Source organism: Meleagris gallopavo, chromosome 1 (assembly GCF_000146605.3).
Source record: "Meleagris gallopavo isolate NT-WF06-2002-E0010 breed Aviagen turkey brand Nicholas breeding stock chromosome 1, Turkey_5.1, whole genome shotgun sequence".
NCBI classification, from domain to species: domain Eukaryota; kingdom Metazoa; phylum Chordata; class Aves; order Galliformes; family Phasianidae; genus Meleagris; species Meleagris gallopavo.
In genome coordinates this window covers 73,453,566-73,469,585 of record NC_015011.2, presented here as the reverse complement: position 1 = coordinate 73,469,585, position 16,020 = coordinate 73,453,566, and the positions used below count along the sequence as shown (strand labels likewise).

At 36.7% G+C, this 16,020-nt stretch overlaps 1 protein-coding gene across 1 annotated transcript in view; it reads left to right on the top strand.

Moving 5' to 3' along the window:
- Nucleotides 1-15,955, top strand: part of LOC109368784 (anoctamin-2-like) — a 19,675-nt gene extending 3,720 nt beyond the window's left edge. The window contains exons 2-5 of the mRNA XM_031554075.1: nt 4,899-5,033; nt 8,856-9,016; nt 12,333-12,412; nt 15,567-15,955. Of these exons, the coding sequence (XP_031409935.1) occupies nt 4,899-5,033; nt 8,856-9,016; nt 12,333-12,412; nt 15,567-15,635 (445 nt within the window). The 3' untranslated portion in view covers nt 15,636-15,955. The remainder of the gene's footprint in view (nt 1-4,898; nt 5,034-8,855; nt 9,017-12,332; nt 12,413-15,566) is intronic.
- Nucleotides 15,956-16,020: the final 65 nt, after the last annotated feature.

Here is a 16,020-nt window from a genome sequence, read left to right as displayed (position 1 = left end):
AGCAGATGACCTTTTTATGGGCCTACATTGTATTGGCCATTCACTACAACCATTCTATTTTTCTCTTTTAGTGCTGGAGTATAGAATCATCAAATGGTTTGTATTGGAAGGGACCTTAAAGATTGTGAAGTTCTAAGGCCTTATCGTAGGCAAGAACACATTTTACCAGACTAGGTTGCCCAAAGCCTTGTTCAGTCTCATCTTAAGCACTTTGAAAGATGCAGTAATCTGTTCTGGTATTTCACTACTCATGTTGTGAAGAACTTTTTCTTTAAATCTAATCTGGATGTACCCTTTTTCATTTTAAAATTGCTCTCCCCGTCCTCTCTCTGTAATTCTTAATACAAATTTTTTTCTGTCTTTCCTGTAGGCACCCTTTAAGTATTAAAGGACTGCTATAAGGTCTTTCTGGAGCCTTATCTTCTCTAGGCTAAACAATCCTGTCCTTCTCAGCCTTTCTTCATAGGAGAGATGCTTCAGCCCTCTGATTATCATTTTCAGCCCTCCTCTGGACCTGCTGTAATAGGTTCAGGTCCTTCTTATGTTGGGGCCCCCAGAGCTGAATACAGTACAGCTGATGATGTCCCACAAGAGCAGAGAAGAGTATAGAAATCACCTCCTTCAATCCAGATATCTTCATAAGTTAAAGATGTGATACATCATTGCAGATTTTTTTTAAAGCCTTATGAACTGTAAGCTCCAACTTCATTTACCCTGGTCAACTAGTCTTTAGTTCTGTTTGATTTTTTTTTACCAAATATAAATTTATGTGGTAATTTGTGGTTGTTTATTAAAACAGCAGGCAGCACAGAACAGCTAAATTTCTGGACTACTTTTAGTCTACTTTGACCCCTTTGAAGCACTGTAATAGCTATGTACAGTATTCTTTAAATAAAGAAGAAGCAAGAAGATGGATAGCTATAACTCCCCCTTGTGATTATTGATCCATATTGTTAGGATGTGTTTGGTAACATTTGCCTTACTATCAAGTCACTTTTCAAACTGGAGGAAATCTAAGGGCAAGTTGAGTCTCCCAGGTTCCTGTGCTTTTCCAAGGGCATTGCTTCTGTATGTTCACTCAGGCAGTCTTGAAGAAAAGCTGTAAGTTATCTGACTACTTCTGTTTTTCAGTCAAATACTTACCTCCTCACTTCATATTCAGAAACCTTCATAAAATAACAAATGTGAAAATGAAGTAAAACCATGTCCTAAATGTTATCACCAAAGGCATGTGCTACACTACAAGGTAATTCCAAATATATTTACAACATAAATATTTAAACTTATAGACTTATCCAAATTTATAAACAATGTAATCTCAAACTTCCTTATGTTCTGTGCAAGTGTGATAGACTTCTCTTTCAAGAGGTTTAAAGATAATGCTATGGTGTGAATGTGGAGTATATACTGGTATATGCTGATTGTCACTGAAACAGCAAGGTGGGCTTTAAACTGAAGGATTTGGAGTGTGGAATACAAAATGGAAATTCTCATGCCATTGCAATCAATTGTGGATTGTGCCAGGCCAATTGGAACTTCAAGAAATGCTCTTTAGCTGCCTTCCACTGATGTGAGTCATAAAGCCAGCCTGCTCAACAGTGGTTATAGTTATGAAGAATCCTTTTGCATCCCCCTATGGATACACAGTCTCTTCTATTTTCTTAAAGTGCCTGTACACCAATGTATGGATCATAGGATTAAACAGAAAGAACCAGAGACCTGAAGGGAGCCTACTGGAAAGTTGGGGAGAAACAACAGAGATGAGAGGAAATGGTTTTAAATTGGAAGAGGGTAGATTTAGACTAGATATTAGGAAGAAATTCTTTCCTGTGAGTGTTGGAAGAGGTTTCCCAGTGAGGTTGTGAATGCTCCCTCCTTCCTTCCCAGAAGCATTCAAGGCCAGGTTGAATATGGCTTTGAGCTACCTGGTCTAGAGGGAAATGTTTCTGCCTATAGCAGGGAGGCTGGAACTAGATGATCTTAGGAGTCCCTTCCAACTCAAACCATTCTTTGTGCAGTCAAAGATGTCGTTGGACAGCTTGCATGACCGGAGTGCATCATGGATGGGTATGCCTTCTTTAGGAAAGACAGGCCAGCAAGGCAGGGACTTGTTCTTTATGTGAGAGAACAACTGGAATTTATTGAGCTCTGCCTAGGGATAAACATAAAATGAATAGAGAGTTGGAGTTGATGAGTGAGAAGTAAGGGGACACAAATGGGTGACACTACTGTGGGTGTTTACTACAGGCCACCTGATCAGGAGGAGGAAGTTGCTGAGGTCTTATACAGACAGCTGAAAGTAGCCTCACGTTCTGAGGCACTCATTCTTGTGGATGCTTGTTGGAAAAAACAACACTCTTAAGCACTCACAATCCAAGAGGTACTTGCAACGTATTGAGAGTAACTTTCTGATGCCAGTGGCAGAGCAGCCAATGAGGAGAGTTGTGTTGCTGAACCTTGTTCTTACTAACAAGTAAGGGCTGGTTGGGGATGTGAAACCTGTTTAAGTCAGCTGTCCTAACACTGTTCCATTCTAGATTCTTAAGGCCTTTTTTGAGAGTGGCCTTGGTCTGTACAACACTGTTAAGCAGCAAACTGTAAATATTGGTACGTTATCAACATATTTATCTTCTACAACCAAAACCAGATGTCATACCAGACACTGAAGAAAACAATCCAATTCCAGCTGAAACTAAGACATGAAGAAAGGCTGAGAGAGCTGAGGCTGTTCAGCCTGGAGAAGGTAAGACTAAGAGGGGAATCTCATTAGCTGAAGTGAAGGAGTCAAAATGATGGGGCTTGTCTTTTTTCAGTGCTGCGCAGCAACAAGACAAGGGGAAACAGGTAAAAATTTCAATATGGAAGTTCCATATAAATACGGGGAAGAACTTCTTTACTGTAAGACTTACAGAGCACTGGAACAGGCTGCCCAGAGAGGTCATGGAGTCTCCTTCTCTGGAGGAATTCAAGACCCACTTGGATGCTTTCCTATGCAACCTGCTGTAGAGAACCTACTAAAGCAAGAGAGTTGGACTTGATGATCCCCAGAGGTCTCTTCCAACCCCTATGAATCTGTGATTCTGTGATGTTTACATCCCTTATTTAAAATTCCTCACTCTCTCTGATCTTTTCATAAATGAAGGAATTTGACTTTCTTGGATTGCAGATGTTTATTACAATCTTGCAAATTTCGGGTGTAATGGCTGTATGTCTTCCATGGAAATGAAATTTGCCTTGCTTTTGCATGTGTTCTCCAAGTTACAGCATTCTCTCATACTGAAGATCAACACTATTTATCACCTTTTAGTGCTTTTATTTCTCCCTTTAAATTGCATATCTCCTCCCTTAGTGATAAGCTCTCTCTGGAACAAATAAAACATAGGCATTCATGTAAGACAACACTGAAATAAGTATGACAACACTGCCCTCTTCCCTATATAAGAGCTTAGGAACGGGAAGTTAGCTGCAGCAGTGATGGTATGAGAACAGCAGCAGGAACAGTAGTGATGGAAAAAAAAATCCACTGTTTCAACCATTAATCCTTTCCTGGGAGCTGTAAATTTGACTGTGGAGGCTTTTAATGTTACATCATTTCTTTCCTTCTTGTTTCTAGTTCTTTGCTGTCTCTCGTGGCAGGAGCAGGCTTGCCCTAAGAGTTAGTTTCTGGAATAGAATATTTCAGCATAGAAAACTTCTGCACTACTATGATGTTGAAAGGCTCCACATGTGTGAATTTTTGGTACTAATTTCTGTCAGAATAGAGTTATTTCTGCAGTGTTTGTCCCAGGCTTGCAAAAATCTCATTTCCTGTTAGGATTAACTTAAATGAAGAATACAAAGTCTGGGTAAAACTTTCCTAGTGTCAGGAGATTTAGAGTCAGTTTCTAAGTGGGATCATGCTCAACTCAGGAACAAGTATTGCCAATTTTTTAATTAGATATATTATCAAAATTCTTGTTCTTTCCACCTCTACTTCATAAATGTGTATTTTTTCTGGCTAAATGTAATCACGTACTCAGTGTACATAACTGTCTTCTGAACAGCACTCTTCCATCTTATCCTTTGGCTTGTGATATGTTTCAAACCAGCATGTATTTTATGTAAATTTAGTCTCATTTTAATGTTGATATTGTCATTGTCAAGTTCTTGAGCTCTTTGAATTTCTTGTTGTTGTGTTTGTAATCTTTCCTATCAGTATTTTGATCAATGACTTTCATCTGTGCTTACTTGGCTGCTTTCAGTATGCTGCTTTTAGTAACATTTTTTAGTATCAACAATAATCTGTTCCTCAGAGCAGGAGTTATTTTTTTCAAACCAGCTGTATGGTCTGCACACTTGTCAAAACTATTTATTCTTTCTAAAGAGAAAATGCTAGATATTCAGGTAAACCTTCCTGTTTTAATAGAAATTCAAGTTTCTTACTCTATAAAGATATCAGAGGATGCTATCATTACATTCCTACAGATCTTATTTCCACATTAGTCTCCAAATAAATCCAGGAGGATTTATAGAAGCAAAGAATGATGGCTCACCTAGATGTGCTTTTGGAGAACTGAATCCTTCCCATCATTTTCTGCCAAACATTTGGGTGAAATACTATTACTTTTGATGGAAGTGAGGAGTATTTGACTGACTTCAGTTCAAAGATATAAGAGGTAGTTTTTTTCTGAGCAGATTTTGAGTATGTATTATACTGAAACAGGATTCTCTTTAACTTCTCAGAGCAAAGTTCTTCAAACTACTCAAATCATCTACTTCATTTGGTACTAACTTCAAAATACAGACTTTTCATTCATGTTTTTGAGAGTTATTTTAAATTTTGGAGATTGTTAAGAAACTAAAATACATTTCAAAAATGATACCCTTGGCTTATGTTTTTTCTTTTGTTTCTCTTTCAGGAAGTATTTTGGGGAAAAAATAGGACTTTATTTTGCATGGCTGGGCTTATATACAGAATTCCTCATTCCATCTTCAGTCATTGGGATTATTGTATTTCTTTATGGATGTATAACCATTGAGAGCGACATTCCTAGGTAAGCTTCTCTATGAAGATATTTTATTACTTGAAAGTTATGACTGCACTTTTTTCTATTGTAAGCCTTAGTGAGAAGAGTTGCTTTTAACGAGTCTGAAGTACAGTGATGCAGCACTAATACTTCGGGCACTGGAAATACACATCCGCTGAGTAGATGAGACACTTGAATGACTAATATTCATTTGTCTGCTCCGTATTGCAGATTCTGATGTAAAAATGTTTAGTAAGTCCACAGCATTATTTTAATAAGCATAGATCAAAGTATTGGACTACTTGTAAGTTCTCTTTTTATGCCATCCAATTGTTTTCTGTGAATGAATATTTATTATTGGGAAAGTCCAGAACTCACAGAAGTTAATGAAAATACCATGTTTTGGACAGCTTTGTTCATCTTAGTATGTTGTGGTTTTGTGATTATTATTTTTTGTTATTGTTGTTGTCAGTATTCCACATCAGAACAGCATGTGAACCAGTGGGAGTTAAAGTTAATGCTATGGTTTGCTTTACTGCCTTTTATGGTATTTTGAATATTTGGATGGTAGAGGAGGAGCGGCATTCCTGGAGGACTTGGTGCAGAGGAAGATAGGTGGAGGTCTGGAGTGGACCCCAGTGGCTCTCCCCCTGGCCACACTCAGCTTGCGGTGGAGAAATGTGCATGCTCCCCTTACACTATCATGGGGACTTGCACTTTGGGTGCTCTGATCTATCTCTTTCTCTCTCTGTTTGTTTAATTTTTGTTGGATTTAGTATATCACCATTCCTCCTCAGCTTGTTGCTGTTGTGTTTCTTCTGTTGGACCCATCTGCTAGCTCTCTGCCTTTCCCCCTCTCCTGGAGTGCGTGGCCCACAGTGTGCCTTGCTGTAGGGCCAGGGCCTGTCAGATCGCACGGCAAACTGCTAGTAAAACTTCTTTTTTCTTTGCTCTTTTACCCAGGCCTATGCCCCTGCTGTCACAGACTTAGATCTAGGGGTAACTTCGTGACATAGTAAAATCAAGTTATTTGCACAAGACAAATGTTCCCTAGCAGATAAGATCAATTATATGGATATCTAGACAACTAGAAAAAAGTTTAGTGTTGCTCTCTGTGTCCAGATACAACACTGCAAGGTGATAAAAAGGGTAACAAGATGGCAGAGCAGCAAAGTCTTAAGCTACAGCAAGTGAGGATCTGCTTAGATGTGATAGTATTTGCTGCAGAAATAGCAGAAACTCCTTTAGGAGGACTGTAAGATCCACAAATAAGCATGGATCTCCAGAGAGAGACCCTTGCCTCAACTACCAACTCTTAAAAGGATCCTGGATTCTAGCTCCCCCCGCTTCTGGTCAGTTAAGTGCATCTCTTGCAACTAAGCTCCCCTGGGTTGGCCCTACTTTCCTACCAGGTTCAAGCCATGACGTAGCATTTCCTCTACAAATACATAAGAAAACTCATTCTTCTCGAAAGTGGTGGGGCTTCACCTTGATTACTGCATGCAGTTTTGGGCACCATAATACAGGAAAGACATTAAACTACTACAGTTACAGAGTGTCTAAAGGAGGAGTACAAGAGTCTAGAGAACAAGATGTGAGAAGGGTGCATTGGTTTGGTCACCAAGAGAAGATGAGATTGAGGGCGTCCTCGTGGCCGCTGAGGGACATGGTGTTTTCTCAGGAGAAAAAGGTTGGGTATTAGAAAAATGCTCTTAATTGAGAGTGTGGTCAGGCACTGGTAGAGGATCCCCAGGACAATTGTCATGGTATCAACCCTGCTCAAGTTCAAGAAGCTTTTTAAACAATTCTCTCAGATATAAGGTTTGAGTTCTGGATGGTCGTGTGTAGGGGACTGGGAGTTGTATTTAACAATTCTTTGATTCCCTTCTACTCAGGAATTCTATGATTCTATGAATATTGATGCATTGAAGTCTGCTTCACAGTGGGGGGGGGGAAAAAAACGCTGTCTGGGACTGACTCTTGGTAAAGACAGCATACTGGCTTAATAGAGCTATTGGTCATGTTTTTTGCAGTAGTTCTTGCGTTCTTTCAAATAATTAGCAACTTTAAAAGCAAATCATTCTGCAGTAGAACATTACTGCTGGTAGGTAAGGATGAATACATCTAAGTTAAGTTGTATTTTCTTCCAAATTATGGGCTGTGCTTGTCTGTGAGAGAGCTTGTAGTAACATTAAAAAATGAAGTGAGATTTATCTCAAAGATATATCTTCGCTATCCTCTAATGCCTTCGAAAATAAAGCAATATTTTAATTATACAATAACTGCTAACAGCTATATGCCATTGAAATTATATAATAGAAAGCATACTGATAGTACAGTTTGAAGAGCTCTTTTATTTGAAGTAATAGAGAAAGTACTATCTAATGGTGGTTGATTTAGAAGTAGATCTTATCACAACTTACCAGCTGTAAGTGAAAATGCTGCAAGTTTTACCCTATTTCACAGTCTTGGGTAAGGACACTTGAGGTTTTCATGAGTCAATTTGAGTGAGACTGTGCTGGTATGAAGTTATTTCACATATAAACCTTATGGAAAAAATTGAAAGCATATTCAGGAGAGTCAAGTAAGATTTGGTATATTAAAGAAATAGTGACAATGATTTTTAAATTATTTGTAGGTACTGAGGAAATGCATAGTAAATAAGGCTAGAAATTAAAGTGATCTTAAAGAAATTTTTTTCTATTTGTCAGTCTCTTATGTCATGTTTTCTGGAGGGTAGTTGAACAGATCTTGTAGAGTAAGGAGGGAAAGGAAATACTGCTTAGCAAATGAATAAATAGGGCAGAAGTGAAATTTTTAAGTTCTTACAAGATCTACAACTTTTATTTAAATTCAAAAATTAGATTAGCACTCTATACTAGAAAAATAAGGAGCTATTCAGCCAAAGAGCCCTGTAACTGTCAGGAAACTGTGTCAAGGACCTTGAACTTCATTTTCTGAAACCACTGTGGACACAATATCTGAACACTCTTAATATATATTTGCTTAGGTGCACTTTAAGAACTTAGCCAAAACTTTATGGTAAATGGTAGTACAGACCAGAATTTGTGTTAAGCCCTATCTTAAGTGAACACTCATTGCTATTATAAATATCCTTCAAAATAAAATGCAGAATGGAGACAAAGGAAATGGGAAATATAACATCTTTCCTAAAAAAATGAGACTCTTGAACAGTGTACAATGCCTGTGTTGCTTCTACAACAACCTAGTGTATCTTCCTAGCAAATGATATTGTAGATGTAATCTATGTCCGTGACACAGAACAACTAAAATGCCTGCATGTTGGACCTGGCTTTTATGTAGAATGATGTGGCCAGTAATATGCACAAAAATGCGTAAAGTAATATGGTATTAAATGTGGATTTTTGTGCCATCATATAAAAATTTGTTTTGTCGGGGGCAAATGAGATAAGAACCCATAGAATTTCCATTCCAGCTACTACAAAATTCTTTTTCTTTGATTCAAATCTGATCTATTTAAAATCATGTAGCTAAATGCAGAGATGGCAAATTCCACTTTGATTGTGTTTTAATTATTTTCTTGTAGTACTGTTAATTCAAATCTTTACTGTAGTCTTCACAAAATCACTAACAATGTATATAGTGATTTATTAAATTGGACATTGTTTTTAATTTTCTGGTGGTAAGGTATCAGTATTTTAATATTACAGAGGTTGGCAATATGTTGTTAAGAGACACGGAGCTGATAGGCTTTTCTTCCCTATTACTGCAAGCCACATATTGAAAATATCTTGTAAATTGCTTCTTGATATCACTATTGTACAACCCTTTTCTTACTCTAAGAACTCATGGTCTTATCATTGACAGTAAGGAAATGTGTGACCAGCATAATACCTTCACCATGTGCCCTCTCTGTGACAAGTTCTGTGATTACTGGAACCTCAGCTCTGCATGTTCTACAGCTCAAGCTAGCCACTTATTTGACAATCCTGCCACAGTCTTCTTCTCTATCTTTATGGCTCTCTGGGGTGAGTAAGATTTCCAAAGCTTGATCATTGGACTCTGTCTTGCTTCAACTTATAGTACGGAGAGGAGGTTCTTTTTAATATATGTATACCTGATGGCGTGATAAAGATGTGATGGGTGAAGTGCTAGCCTGACCAGTTCATTACAAATCCTAGTTGCTTAGGGATATGGGGAAGGGAAGATAGGTGATAGAAAAAAGATGGGGGGGAAAAAAACAAGGAGTCTTTGTAGAAAGCAAGAGAGATAGTTACCGCTGTGGATCCAAGCATGGTCTTTAGTGCTCTTATTGATCTCAGAAACTCAGCCAGTCACTGCAGTGGATGGGAAAAAGGCAGGAAGGTTTGCAGCAAGCAGGCCTGGAGGGGTTCTTCCAAAGAGGTTTTTTTCCCATCAGGGTAGTCTTCCATCAAAAGTTTCTTTGGGAATTCTTCCCCAAAGTCCTTAGTTTAGTGAGGGCTTTTCATCCCCCATTCCTCTGGTGTCTTCCTTCTTCTTTTCTCTCTGTTAGTGTGATGTACCTGGTCCAACGGATAGTGAAGTCTCCACTTCCTGCTGGCTTGCCATGCACAAGATTATTGCCTTTTCCAGTTACTACATCCTCCAAACTGCCCCCAAAAAAGACTGCTTGTCTGCTTCTGCTTGACAATTATAAGCAAAAGTACTGTGGCATAGTGACACCCACCACTTGCTCCCCTAGATAATTTGCAGTTCTCATTTAGAGTCTTTTTACCAGAAAGGCAAACTTTGAGACAACAAAAGAAAAACAGTTTTGTCTTTCACAGACTTTTCATTGAAATTAAAGCTGATACATGGCAGTAGAAAATAGTAGTCTTACACAGAGTAGAATGATATTAGAGTGAGTGGTAATGCATATAGTTTTCCAAAGTTGGCAAAGTTTCCTCAGAAGGCAAGTAATACAATCTGTGCTGAAACTGGAAAAGGAATTATTACAATTATTAAGTCAACGGAAAAATTTGAAATGAATGAAGAACAGATGGGTAGTCCAGGTAGGGAAACTGCATCTTTTTTCCCTTCTATTTCCTTGTTTGATTTCACTTCTAATTTTTGTCACGTTTTCCTTCATTTTCTATTGAAGTGGCAGTCCTATTAAGCTCGTCTGCATTTGGGACTGGAGTGTATTTGGGTTTTCCCATGGGGTATGCAACTAAAAGGGTTTAATTTAAGCCCTTCCACTTCCAAGTGAGACAACTTAGTGACACAATTTTGTCAAAACTTTATTAGATTCTGAGAAAAATGGAACTATTATTCTTATTTTTGTACTTAGAATATTACTTTATGAAAGCTTGGTTTTCTTTAATGGTAAAAATACTCTGCCTCACTGAGGGGTCAAAACATTTCATAAACGGCAATGAATGCATTGTAGTATTGTCTAGCTTCACCTCAACCGCTGTGCTTATGTGTGTGTGTCACTGCTGGTGCTATGCCCTCATTCACTCTAGATCTTGTTTACTGTGAAAGTTAAAGGTGTAATTGCTACTGTAAAAATGATTTTTTTAATTTTCTTATTTTTCACAGAAGGAAATTTTAATTCTTAATATGAAATTGAGCAAACATTTCTCTATAGTTATAACTCAGCAGTGTGCTTTACTCTAACTCTATTGAAATTTCACAGCTTGTTTTAGAAAAAGACTATTATCTTGGGGTTGAGCATAACAGTGTTGAAGTTTTTAGGAACTTGCAGACAGAGAATAGTCTGTATAAATTGAAAGATTTTGTTTATCACTTCCTGAAAATCATTCAACAGAAGCTTTATAATATGTAATCACTGCTAGAGGGATTACAAATAAGATGAATTTACTGTCTTGTGTCTTATGTTCCTACTTCGGTTACCTTTTGGAAAGTAAATTGGCAGATAATGGGCCACAGTTTACCTGTCGACATGAAGTGGGTCTAGTTTTCTGCTTATGTAAATTAATGCAAACTTTCCAATTTCAGAAATGCTAGTACACTGTAGTGATTATGTCTAGAAAAACTGGAAAAAATTCAGTGAGTAATAGCGCCTTAAAAAATAATTTTTTTTAGGCTATCTAAAATATTTTGAGTTTTCAAAACATAGTTGAAATAACTTTTGCATATCATCTCTTCTGTAAGGAGAGAGAGACTAGAAACTTAATTACTGAGCACCTGGATTTACTTCCAGTATACTGACAATCTTGTCTTTTATTTCTTAAATAAAGGATTCTAGTGCGGAAATATTTGATCACAGTGAACTGTGGGAATGGATAGTGTTATGTAAGATTCAGATTGTTTTAATAGCAGTGGAACTCTTCACACTGTTATCATGTAGCTCACACCCAGTGTAGATGAAACTGAAGGAAGCTAGATCTGAATCTCCATTCTTCTGTGTCTTGGAGTTATCTACAAGGTATTCAAAGTGATTTAAATACAGCTGTGATCAAACAACCTCTCTGAAACAACAGAAAAGAGGAAAAGAACTATAAGAAAATGGAAAACAGTCCATTGTTGTGTATTGTTTTTATATACATGTTTGATATATTCTGGAATAATGTTGCTATAATTTTCTGGAAATATGTATCCACAAGCAAACAGTAAGTGCTATTTCTAGTAAATCCAGAAGTCCATAAATTACAACTAGCTAAGCAAAGGAGTATCTAGAGGAAACAGCATTTATGAGAAGGTCAAGAGACTAAATACAGCACTACATGATCTGTTATTTCAAATTAATGAAAAAGGAAAAACAGAATACTGAACTACTGGCCCATGGCTTTTTGCAAAACCCTAAGGTCATGTGCTTACACAGTGTGAAATCATTCAACTATTCCCTAATGTATTTCAAATAAAGATTATTTTCATCCATACAGTAATGGATCATAATATACATATATGTATCAATGACTGATTTCAGGAGCAGGCTACACTTTCTTCTCATGTTTCTGACTGAAAGACTGTTTGGATAATTAGAGTGTTAATATTAATACTTAGGTCTAAGTTTTGTTTCATTATATGCTTTGTGGCTCATAATAAACTAAGAGATATGATGTTCTCGGGGTACATATCAACAGTTCAGGGTTCAGTTCCTGACAAGAACTTTCTAGTGCCTTTGGGCAATCTGTGAAGTCTCTTTTCTGTACTTTATTTGTAAAAAAAATAAAAAATACAGTAATTACTGTTTCTGTACTTGTACTATGTTCTTTCTTAAGAAAGATCTCCATTCCAATTCTAATTTTTAAAGAGTCTAGAATAATGGGCTTCAAATATCAGATGGTGCTTACAAGAAACACAAACATTCACAATAGTGAATTTATAATTCCCATTTATTATTTTTTTTTTTTGAAGCTACTATTTTCCTTGAGCAGTGGAAGCGTTTACAGATGAGGCTGAGTTACTTCTGGGATCTGACTGGACTGGAGGAAGAAGTAAGTTTCCTCTCCCTGAGTTTATTTACTGTACAAGTTATTCTCAATCCAAGGATACTTTCTAATGAATGTTCTTCAGTTCAGTGCTAGACCCGGTACAGTTTTGAGTGTCAATGTATCCTTCAGGAAATCTTCACATATGTAGTAGCATTCTAATTTTAACAATCAGTGTTGAAAAGGATTGAAAGATGTCAGCAGCCCATTCCTTGTTGAAAATGCTATTGTACAGAACATGATATCGGAATGAAGTTAATACTTCGTCATATAGATGCCATTTCATTATGTGTAACAAATCCTCTGATGTCAATTGTAATATGTTAAGATAACATAAGTAATATTTGCATCTAGGTCTGTCCTCTATCTATGATGCCATATTAAAAACATCCTAAGCTTCATGTACTCACTCAGAGCTCTTTAAAGCAATCAATATGTTTGATTACTCAAGAACATTTTTGAAGTGCTTTGCAATAAACTGATAGGTCTTCAAACTGTACATGAGTTGGCTGAAAAGTCAGAGATAATAGTTTATTACTATTTACAACATCCCAAGTACATTTTTAGTTTTATTCACAGATATTATTTTGTGTCAGTGTACTGTCTGTTTAAATTACTGAATGTCATCGGAGGATTAATTTCAAACTCTGACTAAAAAGAGAGGAACTACTAGTCCTAAATATCCCTTAATATCCTTTAAATATGGTAACTATGCATTTGCGTTACATATGCCATACTGATAGATGCTGCCATGGCATTGAAATAGGGTCAGATTCAGCATCATGCTGCTCAAAATACAAAGAAGTTAAGAATTGCAGCAATTAGATTCTTTTATCACTTTTCTGTACCTATGAAGAATAATTTGTTGTTGATTGCTCTCTTTATTGACTTGAAGAAATGGACTAATTCTCCTATCAGATCAAGGCAGTCCTACAACACCCATTCCAGGAATCTGATCACATTTTGTTGTGTTCCAGCACAGTTCCTTTAATATCAGACCACATACAAAGCTAGAACAGGGCCACTTTCCAGCCCTGTTTCTTAAGCTCAGCTCAGATTGAAAGTAGAGCTCAAATAAATGAGAAAACTAAGATCTTGTCATGAGTCAGTACCTCATGCTGTAGTATGGTTGTATTTTCCACTGTTGTAGAATTTTTCAGATAAGAATTACTGGATAAAATGGAAAAAATAACATAGACAGTAAACCTTAGTGACCTCCTGTCACTGTCCCAAAATGCAGCCTTCAGCACCATTTTTAGTGTGAGAGACCTCTGAAGTATTCCTTCCAACCTACCCTATTTTGCCTCTGGTTTCTCAACATTTTTACTAATCCCTATTCAATGATGAAGTGGACAATACTTTCATTTTAAGGTGTGATATAAACTCAGTACAACAGCAATCAAAAATTATTGCTTGTCCTATGTGGAATGTCATACTGTCAGCTGAGGGAACAGCAATCTTGTACTGATTACATTACGAACCGAGGAAGGAGAGAAAATTCTTTACTCTGCAGTGTGCTTGATGAACCCTGAAGATTTTACTGAATTTCAAGTTAATCCCTTACACTGCAAAATACAGAGGTTTCGCACAGTATTTGCAAAATGCTGTGAAAGGACCTATAGATTTGTGAGCCCTGTGATTAAGAGTTGTGAAGTGTTGAAGTTTTGTGTACAGGAACCATGAGATCAGCAAGAATCCTTTGTTTATGACAAATAAAGGGGTTTGACACACCTTAACACAAGCTGAAGAATTAGGAGTGCAGAACCATAAAAAAAAAAAGGCTGGAGAGGATTGTGAGGGGCTGTCCCTTGTGTGTGGTAGGATCAGTTCTATTTAAATTATTATAAAAAGATATTTGTCTTATTTGTTCTTAAAGAAATCTGTAAGCGAAGATTTCACTTCCTCCTTCAGCAATCTGTTCTGATACTACTGATTTAATTCTTCTTACTGCTGATAAGCTTTTCCTAATGTCTAATTTAAACCTACTTCCTTGTTCATTATCACTTGTTCCTTTATGCAAAGATAAAGAGATTACCCCATCCTCAACAAAATTCAACATATTGTTCTTTTTTTTTTTAAATGAACTAGCCTCTACTTTTTCAGTTTTTTTCCTTAGAACTTATTTTCTATATGTCTTTTTTTCTTGTTCTATTCTGGACATTTTCTACCCGATCCAGATCTCTTGTGAGAAGTAATGGTCAAAATGGACACTTGAACTGACATTTTACTTAAACAGGAAGTCAGAATATCATTTTGTCATTCTCTTGATATAAATGAAGAAATGAAAAAGTTAGATCAGATTTGTTCACCTTTAAATTAATGGAGATGAAGATAAATTTGTCTCTAAGATAGATGTTGACATTGTGTTTCATTGGTGTGCTAATCACTTCAGGCAGTGAAGTGTTTACAGATGACTTGATATACTGATGAAAATCATGGTGGAACATGGAAAATCATGTCTGATCAGGCTAGGCTAGAGGGAAGTAACAGGACTCTGAGGAACACTCAGGATCACTTAACAGAGTGTGAAGGAAAGGGGCAATATGTTCAGGAGTCTTAACAGTTTTAAGACCAGGTGGGATTAAGTTATTTGTTATTAAGTCTCTTGGTAAAGGGAAGTTATGGAACCAAAACATGAAGATGATTGTAAGAGCTGATGAGTTTAGAAGGGCATTGTGAAAATTATATTGAAATAAATGTGTTCTGTGTAATTTTTTTTGGACTCTCGACTATAAAAATTTCAGTAAAATTACTTTCTTTAAACACGCTAGGCTGAATCTTTTGCTTTAGAAGAATCACACAAGAGACTCATTTAGCAAATAGCTGTTTGAGGAAGCAGACTCCCCAAGGCTTATATGCATATGTGCATCTGGCAGCTGTACAGGCTTAGAGGATTTGTGATGTTTCTACATCTCAAATCCACATAAATAATAGATGTCATTGAGTATTAGACTGCTAGATGGGTAATTGTCTTGAAAAGTAGTTGAATGATTAATAACTAAATGGGAGAGGAAAAGGAAAAAAAAAAAGACTAGAACCATGAAAACAGATCACATGAATCTTTGAAATACTATGAAAGCACTCAGTGCGAGTGTTTTCATACTAGATGTGTATCTGTGAAACCTAATGCAAGTTCTGTTTTTCTGTTTGTGTAATAAAGGATGTAGCTGAGGAGGATGTGAAAGAACTCCCTTTTACTTGCAAGAGAAAAAGGGTAAGGAAATACTGAGAAACTCTAATTATATGGAGAATAGAAACTACTGGCTTCCCATGAATATTCAGAAATTGTATTTCTAGGACCCAGTATGTTCCTGCTTCGGATTTTCTGGGTGGAGAGATTGAACCTTATTTTACCAAGTCATCCAGAATGAAAAAGTAAATTTGATAGATGACATCTTAGAACCTGGAACAGAAGTTGGGATAAAAAATGGACAGACAGAAAAGTCCATACTAATTGAAATGCAAGTCAGAAAAGGCATTAGTACTCAATGCTGTTATACTGTATCAGTATGGGGAGAAATTTAGCTGTCTGTCTTTGTTAGAAACATACCTGGTAAGTTACAATTTTAAGTTTAGATCCTCTGCTCTTTAAAATAATTCCTTTTTTTTTTTTT